This window comes from Trachurus trachurus, assembly GCF_905171665.1.
Source record: "Trachurus trachurus genome assembly, chromosome: 14".
NCBI classification, from domain to species: domain Eukaryota; kingdom Metazoa; phylum Chordata; class Actinopteri; order Carangiformes; family Carangidae; genus Trachurus; species Trachurus trachurus.
Window position 1 is genome coordinate 9,418,393 of NC_139903.1, and position 21,473 is coordinate 9,439,865.

General features: G+C 41.2%; 2 protein-coding genes across 2 annotated transcripts; both read right to left on the bottom strand.

Moving 5' to 3' along the window:
* Positions 1-1,054: 1,054 nt before the first annotated feature.
* On the bottom strand, positions 1,055-11,183 carry stt3a (STT3 oligosaccharyltransferase complex catalytic subunit A). Its single transcript, XM_083986783.1, has 18 exons — positions 11,116-11,183; positions 10,155-10,275; positions 9,985-10,045; positions 9,765-9,886; positions 9,506-9,651; positions 8,810-8,900; positions 8,617-8,723; positions 7,208-7,372; positions 6,887-7,067; positions 5,327-5,482; positions 5,093-5,184; positions 4,293-4,448; positions 3,631-3,819; positions 3,405-3,521; positions 2,807-2,909; positions 1,882-2,070; positions 1,642-1,757; positions 1,055-1,433 (listed from the first exon to the last, which is right to left on the bottom strand). Exons 2-18 carry the CDS (start codon positions 10,240-10,242, stop codon positions 1,395-1,397), a joined length of 2,118 nt encoding a protein of 705 aa, XP_083842909.1. The 5' UTR covers positions 10,243-10,275; positions 11,116-11,183; the 3' UTR covers positions 1,055-1,394.
* Positions 11,184-12,880: 1,697 nt separating this feature from the next.
* On the bottom strand, positions 12,881-20,408 carry ei24 (EI24 autophagy associated transmembrane protein). Its single transcript, XM_083987123.1, has 11 exons — positions 20,257-20,408; positions 18,618-18,754; positions 18,129-18,274; positions 17,224-17,284; positions 16,573-16,639; positions 16,342-16,466; positions 15,180-15,299; positions 14,607-14,718; positions 14,395-14,506; positions 13,486-13,560; positions 12,881-13,397 (listed from the first exon to the last, which is right to left on the bottom strand). The coding sequence occupies exons 2-11, from the start codon at positions 18,657-18,659 to the stop codon at positions 13,235-13,237; spliced, it is 1,023 nt and encodes a 340-aa protein (XP_083843249.1). The 5' UTR covers positions 18,660-18,754; positions 20,257-20,408; the 3' UTR covers positions 12,881-13,234.
* Positions 20,409-21,473: the final 1,065 nt, after the last annotated feature.

A 21,473-nucleotide genomic window follows, 5' to 3' on the forward strand; every position in this document is an offset into this window, starting at 1 on the left:
CTCAAACTGGAAGAAGTTAAGCTACAGTAAAACAGTGCTAAGGAGAAATACCCATGTTGATCAGCTAGAGCTACTTGTATAGTATATAAAGAGACTAAATTATTATTATATTAGGTGATTGCAAAAGTGCCTTGTAGCTCAGGTCATACATAAACCAAACACTTCTGCACACTGGGAAGTGCCAGTATATTAGCCTTAGTTTTCAAGTATGTCTGTGAGAATGCTTTGTCAGGCTGAGACTAGGGAAGTTTATGCATTATGATGTAGCTGAGCACTGATGAACATGGCCCATAATTGTTTGTAGTTTCAATAGTTAAAGGGATAGTTCACCCAAAATTGAAATGTCCTCCTCCGTGGCTTCTCTGAGTCACAGGGGGTCTCGGTGTAGCAGTGCATGTCCATATAACGGTTGAAAATTAAATAAGTCTATTTTTCAAACTTGTTTTGTAGCGGAAGCTTCTCGAAGCTCCTCTTCCCGGTTCGTCAAATTTGGACAAACTGGGAAGAGGACGGAAAAGGAGCTTCCGCTACAAACAAACCTATTTAATTTTTTTCGGGACAATTTTGCATTTCGGGTCTTCAATACAAGACGGACATTACATACGAGCAGCATGGAGGTATTTGGATGTTTTTTGGTGTGTCTTTTTGTTACGAAGACAGTTGGTATCCATTTGCAACCGACCGTTATATGGACATGCACTGCTACGCCGAGACCCCCTGTAACTCAGAGAAGCCACGGAGGACTCTGAAACTTCTCCCAGCCCTTAGTCGACATGAGGGTGAGTAGATAATGAGTGAAATTTCAATTTTGGGTGAACTATCCCTTTAACTGTACTAAAGTGGGAGAAAGTAATTGAACCATTTATATGGCTCTGAATGTAAATGGACTAGTAGCCATATAGTTTAATTACTAGTTTAGTTACATGTAGCTCACTACTCACCAAAAATGGCCTGAATTATTAAGAAGGCTTAACTAATAATGATGTAGGAGTACCAGCATGTTACCATGTTCATTCGGTGCATTTTGTGAGAGGAAAGAAAGGACACAAATCACTTCTTTTTTTCATGTTTAACCCCACTTTAATTGACCACATTGTAAAAATCCAAAGTGCTCATATTTGAACACTGCTTTCTTTTGACCGCTTTCATAGCAAACTCCTGACATCAGACTGGATGTTTTGACACCAGCTTCCTCTGATCCCAGATGAGACATTTCATTATAACAAAATAAAAAAGGAAATCATCCACAAAAAAAAATCTCTTTGATGCAATTTTCTTCCCCAAAACAAAAAGTATAAAAAAGTACTCTTTTCCCACTCATCTGCAGACCACAGGGGAAGGTGTTCAGTGCTGTGCGCTAAAAGGCTGTTTTCACTGCCAGCTGAGGGTTTGTTTTATGTTCTTGAAAGACCCCGGTTGTCCAGATCTTTCACCTAGAGGATGAAACAAAGAGCAAGATAAGATCAGAGTTCATACCATGCTTTTGCACACAGACATACAGTATTTTTCAGTAGTAGTACAGCGGGAATGTGGGGCCAGCTTTGAATCGTGCAACCAATACTTCATAAGCAAACTAAACCATACCAAAAGAAGTGATCCCAACAGATGTGACATATGCAAGAAGGAAAGTTTGTGGTTTACCTTGTATATCCTAACCAGCCAATGCTCTGTTGTGTAGGCTTCCTCCAACACATCCAGTTCAAAGTCCTTGTTCCCAATCTCAGCGTTCCTCACTCTGTCATAACCAGGTGGACGCTCTGCAGGGGAGATCAGGAAGATCATCAGAATTGCAGAACTAACATACAGATCAACGCTGAGGAGGAGAAACTCAAGCTAATGTGTGTTCACAGTGTGATTACACCGGCTGCTGGGTTTACTCACTGGCCTCTGTGTAGACCTGGCCGAAGCGGTAGTAGCACATCTTGTACATGAGGCAGTTTAGCAGGACGGGCGAGCCCTCACGGTCCACTCTGAACTCTCCGGTGGGAGTGTAGTAGTCGTGCTCCTTGATGTGTTTGCCTGTGTCTGTGCTTCCCCCAATTCGGACCATCCACAGGAACTTATTGATGTCTGTGAATGACAAAGGATAATTTTACAGGTGCTGATAAAAAAATGTGGTTGGATATGCCTTCAAAAGAATTATTCCAAGTCCAGAAAGTTCACCGAAATACAACTCATGTTATCCCTAATACCAGATTTATGGGTTAAAGGAGAATTCGGGTCATTTTCTAAGTAACGCTCTACAGCTCTAGGTGCCCGAGTGCGACCATAGGAAAAGATTTGAGAAAAATATGTGCAGACCAGACGGTTTTAGATGGGAAAAAAAGCATCAATATGAATATAACTGCTTTTTTCCCCCCATCTAAAATCATTTTTTTCCTCCTAAATCCATTAAATTCTCGCATTTTTGTCTTTGTTGATATAGAAACAGTCGACTAGTAAGGTAGTAGGTCAGAGGTACGTGATAAAAACACAGGTTAACACTCATATTAATGGAGTTATGCTCACTCAGTGTTGTGTGGTAAAGAACTGGTGGATGTTGCAAAGCATTTGTAGTGATATTTTGAGAGGACAAAGTCGCGGTTAGAAGAACTGCCCCCATTACTTCGCTGCAGTGTAGCGCAGCTAGCAGGAGGAGAGCTAGGTCCGGTCTGCACAGATTTTTCTCAGATTTTTTCCTGTGGTCGCACTCAGGGACCTAGAGCTGTAGAGTGTTACTTAGAAAATGACCCAAACTCTCCTTTAACACACAGTAATGTTTAACAGTGCAAAGTGGAAATGATACATGTGGATGTTTGATACGTACCATCTGAGGAATAACCCGTCAGTCCTCCAAAGATGACCAGGACGTAACTGACATCCAGCTCCCTCATGATTTCATAGGCCCTCTCTTCTGTCGATGCCATCGCCTGTGGAGCAAACAGCGACCCCGGGTCAACACATCAGCACTTTACTAACATGAATTCATACTAGGGATGTCACGATTACTTGTTTTCACAATTAATCGTGGTATTAAACGCCACAATTAATTGATCGTAAAGATTCCTAAATACCGACACTTTCTGAAAAAGATTATGTTGGAACCATATCGGCAGATGTGCGCCAAAGTTAAGGAAGCTACACAGATACTGGTCCATTTATCTAAAGTAACACTGAATTAGTAGGAATTTAAATGTTTGTGTGTCATTTGTATTGTGAAAAAAATGATTAAAATAAACTTAAACATTTGATATAGTAGATGACAATTAATGGCTTAAATATTTCAAACACTTCCCCCAGTGGATTAATAGCTGGTCCTATATTAAGAGATTAGTAGTGTAATTATATTTTGACTATATTTGATTTTACACATTCATAGTATGAAATTTATTCATACTGAAGGTGACCTCCTCTTCGCAGCTCACCTGTCCAACTCTGGAGATGTGAGTGTTGTTCCAGGTGTTGTTGTCCACTAGAATGGTTCGATTAGCCATGGCCGTTATCTGATAGCCATAATCCCACCATGACATGACTTTAGCATCCTGGAAATACAAAAGGTCAGATCAATGTATTATTGAGCAGAACTCCATAATCTCATCTGTACAATTCAGACAACTCAGCATCCTGATTTTTTCTCTGGGCATCGCTGACCTCAGGAGTGTTGTGGCGGAGCCAGTAGTAGGCCTCTCTGAAGTCGTCGAAAATGATGCGGCTGCCGTCGCCGCCGCGGGCCGACAGGACGATTGAGGGAGAGGAGTAGGCTTCGCTGGTCACCCAGGTGGAATGGAAAGTGTACGTGATGAGGAAGAAGGCCATGACCAGAATCATCCCACTGGCAACCTGGTAGGTAAGCAAAACAGGATGTCAGGTTTTAATCGTCTGCATACTTTGACTTTGACACTTAGGAGAGAAATTATTTAGGAGAAATGTCATAAAAGCGGTATTTCAACAGAAAAAATAATAAGATAAATCAGAGGTGATTTGAGCTGATTTGTTTTCTCCAGACTTTACTTTGTGTGAATACTCAACACCATTTCAACATCTATTGTCTAGTAATCATTTACTGGATATCAATCAAACAGTACTGAACCAATCTGGCTATGTGAGTTCTGTATATTGAACTTTGTATTTCATACTGTGAACTCTGTATGTCTGGTATTTGTGGGGGGTGGATGGGATTTACGATTTGTTTGTTTTTTTCTCCCTGTGTGTTCTGTTGGACTTATGTTAAATTGTAAACTATAACTTGTAAAACTAAATAAAAATACCTTGATCAATCAAACAGTACTGAACCTGTCCGTCAGAGCTCCTACCTCGTTTTTGATGGGGTAGGTGGAGTCCTGCTGCTTCTTACTTTTCTTGTCTGGCCGACTCACATCCAGATTCTTCATGTATGTGGTGAGCACCTGAGACACACCGATGCCTGACAGGATGCACATGACTGGAGCCAGCACCAACATAAGACGCACCTGTGTGGAGGCAACAAACAGGATGCACATTAACAGATAGATAGATAGATAGATAGATAGATAGATAGATAGATAGATAGATAGATAGATAGATAGATAGATAGATAGATAGATAGATAGATAGATAGATAGATAGATAGATAGATAGATAGATAGATAGATAGATAGATAGATAGATAGATAGATAGATAGATAGATAGATTAATAGTCCTTCACAAGAAATTGCAATTGTTACAGCAGCTGTGCACTCAAAACAGATCTATCTAAAGAATTACAGACTTATCTACAATATAAATTAAGTTAAAGACACCCAATAATCTAAAAAATACATATGAGCTAAAACATAATTAAAAAGCTATGACTGGAGTAGTAAAGTGCTGTAGTATTGCACATGAGTGGGACAGAGCTATTGAGCTATTTGCACACTGAAGAGTTTGATAGCGGCTGTAGCGTTCAGTCTTGCATCTTGGTGGAATCAGACTGCAACTAAAGCTGCTCTGCCGAAACACCTCCAGGGCATGAAGACGGTGCATGTCATTAATCCTTGGTACATATTCACATTTACCATTTATAAGCCCTAAGTGCACACAAACACCTCTCTAAGGAGCCCATGAGGTGTGACTGCAACTCTAATCTGGACGTACCATGACAGCTGAGAAGTACATGCTGGTCACTCCATACATGATGATGAAGATCCTGGCATCCGACAGGTTGTTGAAACAGTAGTAAAGACCAACTGTAAGGAAATCAAAGGTAAATGTCAGTCAAAACCCCAACAAGCACATACACATAATGAGCTTCTATATCCAAAAGAGTGATCACACAGTATAAACTCCTTTACTACCTGTGTGTTTATGGTGAGTGCACAGTACACTTACCTGGGAACATGAAGACCAGCAGCTGGAGGTCAAAGTAGTAAGAGGACCAGGTGGTGGGCTGATGCTCAGAGACGGACGCGATGATGGGGATGTTGTTCTTGGCGTAGGAGGGGTCCAGCAGGGAGTAGAAACGCCCAGTCCATGGAGAGATCTTACCTGAGGGAAACATACAGTAGCATAGGTGAGTTGTGGTCAAAGCAAAGAACATGAATCAAGTTCTCAAAAAAGTAGAGAAAGATGGAATTAAGGGTGTTTTCACACATGTTTAGTGCGCACCAAATGTTAAAATGATACATTGTTTAATTTTTCAGTTAGTGCGGTTGCTTTCACACCTTCTTTTTGTCACTCGGGACCGCTCGGGACCAAACTTGGAGAACGCCATGTCTCCATGACTACCGGTTGAAATCTGGAAGCGCTGATTGATAAAACTTTCATGATGGAGACTCAAGAGCCGGTTGTTAGTAGCTCTGGTCATTTATTTCTATATTGTTTGTATGTATAACTCTTGGCAAACGATAGTTCCGATCTACTTTTCTAGTTTGGTACTTCCGGCTGGTTTCCGGTTGCGTTCACCCAGCTCGGTCCCGTTAGTTCCCGGTTAAACGTTAAACCTCTGCTGCTCAGTAATCAGCTGCTCCGCGGACACAATCAATCAATCAATTTGTTTATTTCGGGCATGTCAATTTAAATCATCATCATCACACTTCATCTTAGTTCAAGTAATACAATACACATGGCCGAAAGGGGACGGACCCGCCGACCTGTCCGGTGTCTGAGCGACTCAGCAGACACGCACCGACCGGCTGCTGCTGCTGCTGCTTCGTCTGTGCGTAGGACCGGAGGAGGACCGGAGGAGGACCGGAGCACCGGGCGGTCTCCCCGCTGCTTTAACCCGTTGTCAACGACTACGGGAGCCCTTTTAGCTCAAACTAGTTGAGTTTGCCTGGCAGTTGGGTCGCACCAGAGTGCAGTTGCTTTCACACATCAACTAGTGCGCACCAGAGTTCGGCTGGAGCCGAACCGAGACCACCTCCTCAGGCCGCACTAGTTTTGGTGCGCATTAGAGTGCGATGTGCTTTCACACTGACCCAAACGGGACCAAATTTAGTGCGATCTAAATTTTGTGTGCACTAACAATGCAGGTGTGAAAACACCCTAAAGCAGAAGTAAGTGGAATGTTTGTGTTAATATAAGTCTTAAATAGTTATATCTTCCGACAGCAATCACTTATATAGAGTGTTTGGTCTGAAACACGGGTCTGTCAGTCACTCTGCTCTGCTGTAAGCCGAGGAGAAAACTTTCCTTGTATCCTACAAGCTTTATCCAATGAGGAGAGAGAACGGCATAAAGGGGCGGTACTCTCTGTGTGTGCAGCCAAGGGATGCGCGTGAATGTGGTGACGTAGGGACGAGGGCGGGGACTGCTAACTCCATCGGCTGACAAGAAGTTAGCCAAAACGACCGGATCGCTTACTTCTGCTTTAATCATTTCAAAAAGAAGGTTTGTAATGCCCACCATATCTCAATTTATCTATTAGTGCAGTTTTATCTCTCCTCTTACCTGTCAGCATGAGAACGGTGCCCACAGACAGCAGGATGAAGCCAACCAGGGAGATGACGCTCTTGAACAGCACCTCGAACTGCTGGGCGTTGAGTTTGCTGCGCAGGTAGTCCACAAAGGCATGAATCTGGCACAGGCCAAACATACCGAAGGCCGCCATGTGCTCGGAAGACTGAACCGGCTGGTGTACGAGAGAGGAGACACAGAGAGTTGAACTGAGAGAAACGTCTTTGACCCCGGATTACGTAAATTTACAAGACATTCTGCAACAACAGGCGCAGAAACTGCTGAGTGCTGCTTGATGCAGTATTTTCACCTCACCTGGAAACCAACAAAAGAGATCTGCATGGAGAGGATGGTGCCCAGGCAGTAGACTGTGCAGTAGGCCACGTATATGCGGTGGGAGAATCGGCCTGTGAGCATCAGCACCAGGACATGGAGGGGGATGAGGTTGATCAGGAACACGTAGCCGCCCCAGGAGGAAACCTACAGACACACAACCACACGGTCATGACCTCTGTAGAGTCTGAATGAGAGGCCGTGTCTGCCGAACTTGCTTTTTACGCGGACAGCGCCATCAACCTTACTTATAGAGCTCCCTCTCTCTCTCTCTTTCGTCAGAGTGATGCTGTTGCTAGGTTACAAAATGAGTCATCTGACACTTCTATGTTCCTTCCTTTAAACACAACATTGGTATATATAACATTGAGTTTGTACATACGTATATGCCTTAGCATTAGCGGCAGCTTTCAACATGGACCCTGAGGTAGGCCTACCTTCAAAACAAGTGTGGGTGCATGATATAAACATAGCCATGTCTCTGGATGTGTTGTCGTTGGTAACGTATGTCCCGCCCCTTCTTGGATTTTGATTGGTTAGTGTGGGAAAAGTAACATTGACAAGTGCTGTGCTGTTATAAAAGTTGAATAGATTTCGTCTTTAAGCACTCTGAGCGTGGCGACAAAAAACTGTCACCGCCAAGAGTGTTGTGAACACCGGAATACATAGGACCTCTATAAGAAGTAGACACTGTGTGCGTTTGGTGGATATGCAGTGGAAACCCTTTATAGTGATCACGTGGATCCAGAGTCAATGTGAGCACTATAAAAGGTTGACTATTATAACCGATTTTTTAATTATTTCACTTAATTTTTAAATGCAGAATCATCTAAACGCCATTTGTATCGTTTTTCAATGAGAAAAACAGAACAAAATGGACAGCTTCAGCATTTACCGAATTTTATTTAATGTTTCAAACATGGTACAGTCGTTGCAAATGCTTTTCGAGAGGCACCGTGCAAGTTTAATTAATGCGCAGACATAACTCAAATACTGTACACAATACAGCACCGTAATGTATAGCTTACTGTGGTTAATATTATACTGTAGATAGGCAGTTGCCTCCGTAGTGCAAATCGGTAACCCAGCTGCGCCCGGTGTCGACTCATTTACGTCAGCTAGCAGCAGAAGTAGACGTCCGGCAAGGGATCACGGCAGTAATTAAATTGTTTTTGCACGTTTTCATTTATAAAATGACCAAAAATGAACACTATAAGTGGTTTTCTTGATGACTATAAACTAATTATTTAAACAGCATTTGTATAGAAATGATTCTGCCCCAAGCCTTTTGATCCATACAAGCGGTTGATTACTATATCTGTGATCACTATAAGCGGTTTCCACTGTATATAATATAAATTATTTATTTATACATCTTGAGATTTCCTTACCATGTAGAAGTAGGCCAGTGCACACATGGACGACCAGTACACTGATCCTGTTTTGACAGCCTTGATCCACATGTAGTATGTCAGCAGCATGCAGAAGATGGCAATACCTAGGTAGGATGGCACAGAGGGATTTGATTAACAAGTCCTATCATATTTTCTTTAAGTTAAATTGTTATGCACAGCACGCACATACCTTCATTATCATAGGAGCCGGCAACGGACCGAGAGATATAACCAGGCACCACTGCAATCATGGCAGCAGCCAGGAGCCCAGCACCTGCATCCTACAGAGACAAACAACTGTTTAGGAGAAGTACATTTAACAAAACATTAAACAGTTCTCATCTAGCGGGAATACCTTCCACTGAGGCTGCTAATGGAATTTTAAAAGGGGCTCAGAAATTTTGCATAAATACCAGTTTACCCGACAGGATTATCACTCACTCTATGCAATAAGTTAGACAGTTTAATGTCCTCTGTGGCTCTGCAGGGAGCTGCCTGAACAATTATTATGTCATCTGACTGAGTTATCCTGCACCAGGGTGAGATTTTTAACAAAGAATCTGGATTACAAAGTGGTAACATGAAGTTTTAAAGGGTATTTATCTGCCAATGAGAAGCTGTTGTTGTAAGACACTACTGAGCTGCACAATGGGTATAGTAGTATTACTATGCAGTGTTTTATGATCTTGACCTTTACCCGCAACAAAATGTCGAATATCTGCCTCTGGTGCTTCAATTATGACCACTTAGTAGTTCTTATATTTAATTGGTTCAGGGCTTAAATCACTGACCTGCGCCTTATAAGAAAACAAGCTCTTTCGATTCTGAATAATAGCACGTGATCTTTAATTATATATTTTGTTGTGCATCTTATAATGTGTTTTACCTTCAGCTCCTTGGTGAAGTGGTAGGTGACTATGGCGGTAAAGGAGGAGAACAAAGGAGCCAGAAAGACGCAGACATTACGGATGTCGATGGTGATGTGGAAAAAATGTAGGACGTGGTACAGGACGGCAGACGTGATCATCAATCCTAGTGAGAAAAAGAGAGAGAGGTTCAAGTAAGCTTCAGCTCATTAGCAATCTTTTTAAGCCTGCAGATGTTAACTCGTTCTGTTATCTGGTCATTTTTGTTTAATTTCCCACCTGGATAGATGGTGCCACCGATGATTCTCCCCAAAGGATACCATGCTCTGTCATCAAACCAGTTGTGAAACTTATAAAATCCTTCTTCTGCCAGGAAGCGGGTGGTACGGTAGTTAAAGTAACTGTGAAAATGAGACAGACGCCAAAGTGAGACTTTATTTCAAGAAGGAATATCATCTAACAACAATGGGAAATAACTTGTGACATGAGCAGCACTTACGGATCAAACTCATGGATGACACTTTCGAACCTCAAGACGGAAAACAATCTGGTGGAGAATGCTGCAGAGAAGGAAAAAAAAGCACAGTCAATTAATCAATCAATTTTTTAAGTTTGTCTCTGAGTATTAATGAGATAATTCTGTGTCTGTATAGGAAGCAGGGGACTCACAGAGGATAGCGGCCATAGACAGGATGAGCAGCTTCAGCAGCGTGTCCTGTTTCTCATAGGACAAGCGCAGGAAGCCTAACTTGGTCATTTTGGCGAGGTTAGGGACAGCTCACCGTACTACCTGGTGGGAGGAAGCAGACAAACACTGTAACACTAACTGTGGAGAAAAACACAGCAGAGGCACCTATAGCCCAATAATTATAATAATGCTTAAATAATAATAATAATAATACACGCTTAAAAATCCCTTTTTAGTGAGAAAAATATATCTTTATGCAAGAAAGTCATTCATATGAGCAATCAAAGTCTTGTTCATGCAGGAGTGAACTTTCATGTCCAGCCCAACCAGATAAGGCCACGCACTAAGATGTGGCGTCAGGAACCAGGAAGCAGCAGCCACTCTGGGAAAACTTGTGCAGAAGACTCATTCGTCTCTTGTCTTCTTCACATTTTACATTAATAATAAGGCATCTTTGCAGAGTGAAAACACACAAACCTTGAAGCTCAGCAGAGCTCTCTAATTAATAACGCTAACTTTGAATGGAGCACACAATCAATCAGAGCCAGTGACAGATTCCCCCGGCTGTTTCCAACATCCCCACAGAGCGAGAACTCAGCTGAAGCTAGTTATTTGCTAACTCGCTATTAGTACAACCCCAACGGGCACATTTAATAATATGTACACACGCATTGATTGTGCCAGATTTTTTGGGCTGCATCGTATTGCTAGTCAGCATCAGGCCGGCTAGTGCTGATGCTGCCTCCATCCAGCTAGAAGTGTGTAACTAGCTACTCAGGCTAACATGCTAGCTGCTGTATAATGAACACCGTAGCTCCGCGTCTCTTTCTTTTATTTTATAAACACCTTCTTCACATGCTGCAGCAGGTTGACAACCTAGACTTTAAAAACCGCTCCTAAATAAGCTCGCAAGTTCATTATTAAATGTTCAGTTAGACTCACCCGCTCCGCTCCTGTTACTCATACACTTTTTCACACACAACCTTCACCGTGAGCTAAGTCCCGCCCCCTTCGGCGCCAGAGTGCGCGCTTATTGGCTGTGCGTCAGTCAACAGTAAACCCGCCTTGTTCTGATTGGTCGTCTGGCTGTCCATCATATTTCCGTCCCTACCTTGTCCGTGTAGTGTAGTGACGTGTCCTTAGTGAAAGGAGATAGAAGTGTTGCCCCCTGCTGGCTGGAAACTCTTACGACAGGAACATTTAAATGAGAAAAACACATTTATATGCATTTAAAAAAAGGAAAAACGGTGAGATATTGAACAAAGAAGATATTAAATGTCATTATGTGTCTGTTCATTTGCAGAAATAATGTGATATATCAATAAAAACACAGCAAAACAGCCAGTTTCTTGTCTTCTTGTGACAAAAAAATGCAAGTGAGAAAAAACACATTTATACAGTATGTATTAAAAAAAGGAAAAACAGTAAGATATTAAATGTCATTATGTATCTGTTAATTTGCAGAAATGCGTTATATCAATAAACACACACAATAAACAAACAGCTAGTTTCTTGTATTCTTGTGACAAGAAAATGTGAGTGAGAAAAAAACATTTATATGTATCTAAAAAAAAAGAAAAAACAGTAAGATATTAAACATATAAGATATTAGATGTTATTATGTGTCTGTTAATTAGCAGAAATAATTTGTTTTGTGAGAAAATAACCGTTTCTGTGCATAACTATCACAAACAAGCAGATATGGTAGATGTGCAATCCACAATATATTGAAAGTGATAGTGTGAAGTGAGTAGCAGCAAAACCCTGAACACAGTGATCAAAATATTGAATACGGACCAATTTTATTGAAATTAGACGTATTACTTTTACAAAACCTCACTCACAAATATCAGTCTGCACAAACACCATTGTAAAATCGAGGTCCTTCCCCTCTGATGAGTGAGTGAAAACTTGGTGACTGGGTCGCTGTATGGTGGTGGTGGTGTGGTTCTGGTCGAACAATCTGCAATGTATTAATACTATGAACAGCACAAAGAGCAAAACAGCCAGTTTTAGGGACCAGTTATAGTTGCTTCAGCCCTCTTTGGGGGGGAAAAAACTAGAGCAAGCAGGTTAAGGCTGATCACCCATTGTAAAGACTGAAACTACAAGACTCCTTCCTTCATTGCAGAGCTTAGCATTGTAGTGGTTGAAGTGAAATAAACAAAACATAGACGCATCAGTTTGGCAGTGTCATATCACCTATCACGTACTGAATTCAAACAGACTGGAAACACTGAGGCAGCTTTTCCTTTTGCTGGTGTCACTTTGCAACATGTACATCAGACATCAGAGTGAGAATTTAATTTTGGATGAGACACCAACCAAACACACAACAAGAGTGACTTATTTGGTTTCCACTATAAAGGTCACCAATGATTATTATTATAGCAGCTCCTGAACTTATTTGCAAAAGTCTTCTAAAAAAACAAAACAAAGCTGTAACAGGACAAAAACATCCTCCCTTTGTCAATGCATCAGGTCACTACTGGAACTGGTCGGACACCATACTTGGAGAAACACAAATCCGACGTGCAAGAAAACATTCAACCTGTGAAGGAGAAATGTGACTTGCAACATAGAGAGAAAACATACTGTCTATGAAACAGACTGTGCTGTGCTTCTGAATGCAAACAAGCCCCTTTACAGTAAAAAAAATCCTTAGTCACAAGTTTGTTTAAACATATTAAAACTAAGGGATTTCTTGTGCTGTAATATATTAAAAGGAGATTCACTCAAATGGCACATTATACAAAAACAATGAAATAAAATTTTACAAAAGAAAACACGTAAAGAGCTGAGTATATAATGTGTTTTGAGTGTGAGGCACAGGGCATTCGATTTGTGTGTCACACTGAAAATGTGTCTGGTGGTTTTTGCTGCAAGTGAATAACCAGAGGGCCAAAGAGATTTGATAAAAACATATAAACCCTTTGTCCTAAACCGCATTTCATCTTCATTAAGGGAAATCCTTTTGGAAGAAACACTTTTTTTTTCACACCGAGTGAAGTGAAGCCACTTATTCGCTGTTTTCTCTCCATCTCCTTTCGAGCGAATCCCTTCACTGGGTGGGCACAAGTCTCTGGCGGGTCGGGGACGTGTGAGGGGAGGACAGCCGCTCCGAGGAGGTGGACGACGTCAGGGAGGACTGCAGGTGGACTGTCTTGTGGAAAAGCTTGTTGCTAATCAACACAACCAGGGAGAAGAGACGCAGCTGGAAGTGGCTGTTAAAGAGTGGTGGAAATGTGATCAGTGACTCATAGTAGAGGGGAAACTATTTAAAACAAGTAAAGGTTTCTGTTTTAGACTTACTACAGCTTAGTTGGTGTCTTAGCCTCGTTAGCACTGATGATGAACAAAGGGAAGAGGATGGAGAACAAGCAGCCACTAGGTAGAGAAGGAAGGTAATAATGATACAAGACATTAAGAAATTTACAACTCCACTTGCAAGACAAGAAAAACAGATCTTTATGACACCAGCTATTAATTATTATAATATAAATAATCCGATTAAGATGTGGATTATTTTTCTAAATTAATCCGTTTGTCTGTAAAATCCCCAGAGCCAGTTTTATCAGATTACCACCATTAATGACAGATAAAGCTTCAAATCCTCAAACCACATTTTACCACATTCCACTATTAAAACAATTAACAGATCATCAAAATAGAAGTAAATGAAAACAGATTAATTTAACTAATTAATCAAACTATTAATCATTTCAGTTCCACATATTTTAAGAGATAATTAAGAGATAAGGGAGTTTTTTTTCTTTACATATATTGGTGTTGTGGTTAGGAATTTCCAATTACCTTTCCAAGTCATTCCCTACATTTCAATATTTGTGCAATCATGCGCGACTGCCTCAGGTGCTAATCAAATTCACTTATATTGTTGTCTGACCCTCAATATAATGACAATAAAGCTAATATTACTACTAGAAATAAATATGCAAATGTATTTGAAGACTTTACATCTCTATGAGTTGTACTAAAATGCTTACCATAGTTTGCCTAATTGTTATATCATAAATATGTTGGCGAGTTGAATGAAGCTGTGAAAGTAGGTCAGGAAGTAACCTGAATACTGTTTCTATGACACTAATGTGTAAATGTATAACCATATATAGACATTTTCACACTGCACAAGTCAACAGTAGTGCTGCAGCTAATGATTGTTTTCAACGTCCATGAGCCTGACAGTTTATTTCCAGTACTTACCTAATGATGTATGAGGAGGGCAGGGCGGTCAACAGAGCCATTGGTAAACCAAAGCCGAAGTAATAGGGCCAGTTCCTCTCAATATTGGAAAGGCGTTGGTGCATCTCAATGCCTTAAACGAACATAAACAGCCACACATTTTGTTTTGAGTTGGAGCTCCACTGAATGAATATGATTTATTCTGTGGGCGAACTACAACGTGGGAATCTCACCATGGTTGAACCAGCGATATTCAAAGCAGTAGAGGGAGTAGAGCAGAGACATGTGGAGGAGGCTAACCATCTGTCCAATGGCATCAATGGGGAAGAGGCTAACAATCATACCCTAGATAATCACAACAATATACAACACAATTATATTCAGCAAGTCCGCACTGAGAGAGCAGCATGTGCATTTTCCTCTCATTTGCTTCTGAAAGCCTTCGGAGCAGCAATTTTGTCTAATTTGAGGTGCAAAAGTTTTCAGAACAATTCCTCTTCATTATCAGTTCCCAAAACTATTTCAGAAAAAACAACCTCACCACACATGACGCCCACACTGCAGTTAGGAATCCTTGTACATTATTCATGTATGATTCAGAACAGCTCTGTGTGACTCATTAGCAAATGTGGAAAAAACTAAATGCCTACTGGCATTTAGTGAATCTGGGCTTATAATGACAAGACACTTCCAACACAAACAGCCTGACGGATTTATAAAGAGAGTCAGATACAGTTCTGATAAACAGAGAAACAAAGACAGCAGCTGTGTCTGGTCATGTATCGTGTCTTGTTTTTACAATGTACCTGAATGAGGAAGAGAGCCTGGAGCAGGAGGTTGAACAGCATATCTGCGATGATCTTACTGACGCTGGGGAACGGCTGAGCTTTGCAGCCAGACACTTCAAATGCTAGGTCTGCTATATCCTGCAACAGAAAAGCACACACTGGAGGCAAACTGTGACAAATCATATAAAAAGGAAAAGGAAAAAAAAACTGAATCTGAAAAACAATGGTCTGGTGCTTTACAACCACAGCATGAGATGTCAGGAGATATTTATTGAAACACTGACAGATTATGGTTTCTGTGTAATGTTGAATTTTACCAACGTTAAAATAAATGTGTTTTTTGCACAGACATGAAAGTTCAGAGAAAAAAAAACTAAATAACAACAAGTTAGGAATTCAGTTTAATTCCTACCTGTTTTTCCTGTTTTTTTACAATAAAAGCCCTAAAATGATGCATCATTTAAACCTTCTTTCCATCTAGTTCCCAGCAGGGCTTTTTACTATTTTATTTTAACTCGCCACTCAGTAGAAGTCATATATACAGTATATATAGACGGGTTTCTGTGCAACGTCATCGCAGATGTGCACGCAGCCAGGGGGCAGAAAGCGGGACATTTCTCATTTTTTACAAGCGGAGTCAAGCTGAAAACGAAAAGGACAAGGAGTTGTTGTGCTGTTAACTGCACAAACCGGCGAAAGGATGGATGGAAATAGTGAAATGGCACTTGGATACTGCCCAAGTACTCGAGTACTCGGATATCGGCTGCAGTCCTACAAACAATACGGCATCTACATTGATATCAGTTCACTCCGAAGCAGTCTTTTGCCCCCTGGTTGCGCGCGCACCTAGTATTGTTTGTACACAAGAAACCTGTCTATATTTAGGTATATAATAGTCTGTCATTGGTGCGTTTTCTATGAAACACTGTTTTGGAGGAGAGCATCTTATTATGAAGGACTTTGTGAATATGCACCACACTGCAGCTCTCTGTGAGGTCAGCTGGAACTGCAACTCTAATATTCAACCAACAATGAATAAGACAGTGTAGAAAGTGTGTAACAAAAGCCACTAAATATGAAATATGAGTCTCTGTGGGATCTACTGTATGCATAGATTTAAAAGTGACAGCCTGTTGTGTCATCACATCACGACTGCATAACAAACAGGTCAGGGCCTAACCTGGAACCAAATGGCGTTGACTATCTTGCTGAGGACGAACAGGGGGAGAACCCACAGAGCGCTGAAAACGGAGGTCAGGATGAACTCTAACCAGGACCACACACTGCCGTGGAGGGAGGGGTCACCTGCAGCAGAAAACAACTTGTTTTTATAGCTGGTTCCTGCCACAAGACAGACAACCTGACCCAGATTCACCTGCAGCAGTACAGACAAACATACATACATACATACCGATGATTTTTGCTGTGAGAGTCTGCAGCAGTGGGATAAACACCCGGTAGAAGAGAAACAGACTGAGCTGGAGAGGAGATAAAATGCTGCAGTTACTCTTCAACTCATTAACACTTGAGGCTACTGTGTTGTATATTATAATACACAAAGCAGAATATTAGCAAGATAGGAAACAGACTGAAGTGGGATAACTAAACAAAGTGTTCAGTAGAAATGAACTCAGAACTGAGTGCGGCCTCCTCACATGACTGTACTGTACTGGGCTTTCAGAATCTGCTGTTATGCTACGACAGTTTCATCGATATCTGAACGTAACATCAACCAGGAAATGGAAATTAAATCTAAAACTGTAAAAGCTTTGAAGATTTCCATTTACATAAGCAATCTGAAGACATTTTGAGACTTTTTTGGGACCTGCAGACTAGAGAGCCCCCAGAGGTACAGAGGTTTATCAAAGCTACACAACATGGGTGTAGCAGATTTGGTTATCTGAGATATAATAATTTACAGAAAAAAAAAATTGTACAAAAGCTAAAAGTTACGACTGGAACAAAATGGGGCCAGAAAAACTGCCATCCAAATGGACCTACATTGAAATGTGTCTTCAACAGTATATGAGAGACAAGGCTGAACTATAGGTCGGTGTCTTACCCAGAACACTCCTCCGTTCCAGGCACAGCACTGAAAAATCCTACTGGCTACTTTGGGTTCACTGAAAGAGAAAGGGAGACTAAAGATAGTACAGGAAGGAATATTTATTTTTCATCACCATATAATGTTGAAAAATGTCCAACAACGCCGCATCTTGTTTACAAGACAAGAGGCAACAACAGAGGCTCGAGGGAGTTCAGCACTTCCTTTCAAGCTGTGTGTAAACTGATTGGTCGAGCCTCACCCAAAACATTCCTAGTTGACTGAAATACATGACCATTTAAGGGCTGAACAATTGATCACAATATAATTGCAACATGACCAAGTGCAAAATCAAAGGAGCTATTGTTTTTTTGTGTTTTTTGTTTTTATTAAATGTGTCTCAACATAAGTGTGTATTGTTATTACCGGTTTTAGTGCAGGAGATTCAGATTCATAATTTATTGTCCCTGAGGGGAAATTCAGAGACGCCCCTGCCCTTCAATATATATTATATTCTCAACCAAAACATTAACATGCTTTTCTTTTTTGGTACAGGATTTAACAAAAACCATTTTGATAACCAGTTTTATGAGAATGAAATGCAAAAACAAGCACTTCAACTGAAGTAGCACATCGTAACCACAGCCCTGAACCATTTGGTTGATTGATAGAGTTTGTGGGAAATAGCAGAAGTTCTGCCTGTGAAAATCATATCAGGGCAAAGAAGTGCTGTTATTATAAGAAATCATTTTTTACTATTCTGAATGTATTTGTGAAAATGTTTTGTCTGATAATCTGCAAATCTAAGCTTCCTGAGTGGAAAGTATTGAACCGTCAGGGTCAGGTGGAGTTTCATGCCTAGGCTTTCAGAGCAAGGTACTCAATCCCATAAATCAGCATGATGTTTAAAAAATAAGGCCTACTTGTCTGGTTTGCGCTCCTCACTCTGTGCCCTCCTCTGTGCGAGGGCCCCGCTGGCCCTTCTCCTCCGCTGCTCTTCCCTTTTCTGCTGGATGCGGGCATCCAGCTTGGAGATTGTCCCAATCCCCAATATGGAGTCCTTGATCCCCTAGAGAGCCGAGAGCAAGAGAGAGAAACACACATGAAAACTTGAAGCCGACCCTCTACAATATAACATACAGTATTGTGCATCTTTTGTTTTTAACTTTTGCTCAGACAGGTACTTCAGGTCAATTGTACAAACTAATTTAAACTTATTCCAACTTGGTGTACTTCATAAAGCATGTGTTTTTATTTCAGAATCAGGCTGAATGACTCCATTAGTAGCTATGACAGCACGGTCACAGATCAGTTACAAGGAACACAGTGTTAGTGTGTGTGTGTGTGTGTGTGTGTGTGTGTGTGTGTGTGTGTGTGTGTGTGTGTGTGTGTGTGTGTGTGTGTCTGCTGACCGTCGCAACATTGCGGAGGAAGGCCCTGACGCTGTCTGTCATCTCTGGACCAGCTGCAGATCCATCAACTGCAGAAGGAGGGGGGGCTGGTGACCTGGTGGTCAGCTCTCATGGCAGGGAGGGGCTCACCCAGTAACCTGCAACCAGCAACCACACCAGACCCACACAGGCAAAGTCAGGACAAGACATAAATGGACTGGACTTTGTATTATTCTTGCAATATGTGGTATAGCATGCTGAGAGACACAGCTGCCATAGGAATATTACTAGTTAATATTCAATCTACAGTAATTTATATTTATTTAACATCCACACCAATTCCAAGAACATTTGTGAAACGCCTACTTTCAATATTTTTCTCCTATTATTTTCCTTGACAGCCAGTAGATGCCTAACCCTAACCCACTGAAACAGTTCAATTACAAAGGCTGTCTGGCACTTCACCATAAGTGTGTCATGTTTTGGAGCCATATGGTGCTAATTCCTAACTGATATAACTTTACTTGTTTCTAAAAAAAAAAAAAAAAAACTACCTCAACATACCACATCAACCATGTGAAGATTATTTAGCCTATTTATTCATTAATAAGTCCTTCTTTTGACCTGGACAGAAGGACAGTGCATTGTGCATCACGTGAGGAAAAGAAAAGAGGACAGGAACTAGTAATAAACTTCCCAAAACATTGAGGAGAGGTCGGTCTAACAGATCTTATGATATTAACCAACATAAATTAGGGAAGCATAGCTGCTGTCTGTCCTGTCCTACTGAATGCTGCCATTGTCCTGCAATGTATTTACAATGGACCCATGGATTTGTTTGCATAGCGATGTTCCTTCTTACTCTACCCCCCCCTCCTTCTTGCTACCTAGGTTTTAATCTATTGATATCGAAACATACACACCCTGCGTTTCATGTGCACTGACACTTACCTTGTTCCTGTAAAAAACAAAAACAAAACAAAAACTATGGCACTATTCACTTTCTTTCTCTTTTGTTATTTTAAATTGTATTTTGTATTGAATTATCTCGGCCGCTGCAATTTGTGGCAACTGTCTGTGCACCTCTGTCTCCCTATTACCTACTTACTTACTGAATGTGTCTTTAATGTATTACTGTATGTGTATTGTTTTACTGTTTAGCCTACTGCAGTGGTATGTGACTCACTTTTAGCTCACAATAAATTTAATTCTAAACAATAGAGTTTATCTAATCTTATCTCATGTTGTACAGCAGCAGCAGCAGCCCCACATCTCCCAGTTACACGTTTTGTAACGAGGTGAAAGCGATGCTGTTTATCTAAGTTAACGTTAGCTCGCTGACTCAGTGTGTTAGCTCACATAACAAGGCGTTATCCGGCCTTTTAGTCCTCGACCGACACAAACCTTTCAACTATTTATTTTGTGAAGATCCTCCCTGAGCAGCGGGGCTGGTTGGCACGACGCCCTCTTGCTCTGTAATCTTTGACTTTGATTGGTTTTGTTTGGTGCTCTGCTCTGCTAGCTTGTCTGCCTTGCTAGTGGCTAACGCTCAACAACTAATTTAACTGTGAACTGTGTTTTTCGGTGAAGGAGAAAACACCGAAACCTGCGGGTTAAAGTCGGAGACAGAGCCCGCGTTTCACCACGGGGTCTTTCTTACCTCATGCGACAGGCTCGGGGTTAAAACCACGTCGGTAATTCTGTCTTTTAGCCCCCCTAAATGTCACAACAACAACAACAACACTGAACAACACTACCAGCAGCCAGGGCCGTGGAGCACGTATTGCGCAAGCGCCTCCGACCGCTAAGGATTATGGGAAGTGTAGTCGTCCTGGTTGAGGCAGGAAAGGAGATGCTCGTTTACCATTAGGCTACTTTTATTACTACTTTACTTTACTTTTTGCTTTTTGCTTTTGCTTAAAATATATATAGCCTATATAGATAGATTTCTATAGATATTATTAAGGCTTATAAAACGGAAAGGTGAAATCCGGCAATCTGATTGTTATAATTATAGGTAGTAGGCTATATCTAGGCTCATCTCTTATCCACTTAAGGTTTGTACCTATGCTATTTCAATAGGACCATTTGCCGATAATTTTTTCTAGATTAAAGCAGAAGTAAGCGGAATATTTGTGTTAATATGTCTTAAATAGTTATATCTTCCCACGGCAATCACTTACAGAGTGTTTGGTCTGAAACACGGGTCTGTCAGTCACTCTGCTCTGCTGTAAGCCGAGGAGAAAACTTTCCTTGTATCCTACAACCTTTATCCAATGAGGAGAGAGAACAGCATAAAGGGGCGGTCCTCTCTGTGTGTGCAGCCAAGGGATGCGCGTGAATGTGGTGACGTAGGGACGAGGGCGGGGACTGCTAACTCCATCTGCTGACAAGAAGTTAGCCAAAACCACCAGATCGCTTACTTCTGCTTTAATCTTTATTTATGAAAAATTCTGGTTCTGGTTTTGGTTCTGGTTCAGGTTCAGGTTCAGATTCTGGTTCTGCTGGTTCTGGTTCAGGTTCAGGTTCAGGTTCAGGTTCAGGTTCAGGTTCAGGTTCAGGTTCAGGTTCTGCTGGTTCTGATTCTGGTTCTGGTTCAGATTCTTGTTCTGATTCAGGTTCTGGTTCAGATTCTTGTTCTGATTCTGGTTCTGCTGGTTCTGGTCTGGTGTGTGTGTGGTTTCCAGGTGGCCAGGAAGTCGGCCTTGGATCAGCTGAACCACATCCTGTTCTCTGAAGACCAGATCCCAGAGTCCTTTAGTTCCTTCAGTTGGGTCCTTTAACCCTAAATTAAAGTCTTATTCTTGCTAATTGTTATTGCTTTAGCTTGAGACATTGTATTTTCCCCGTCCGATTAAAATTTTTGTTTGTTTGTTT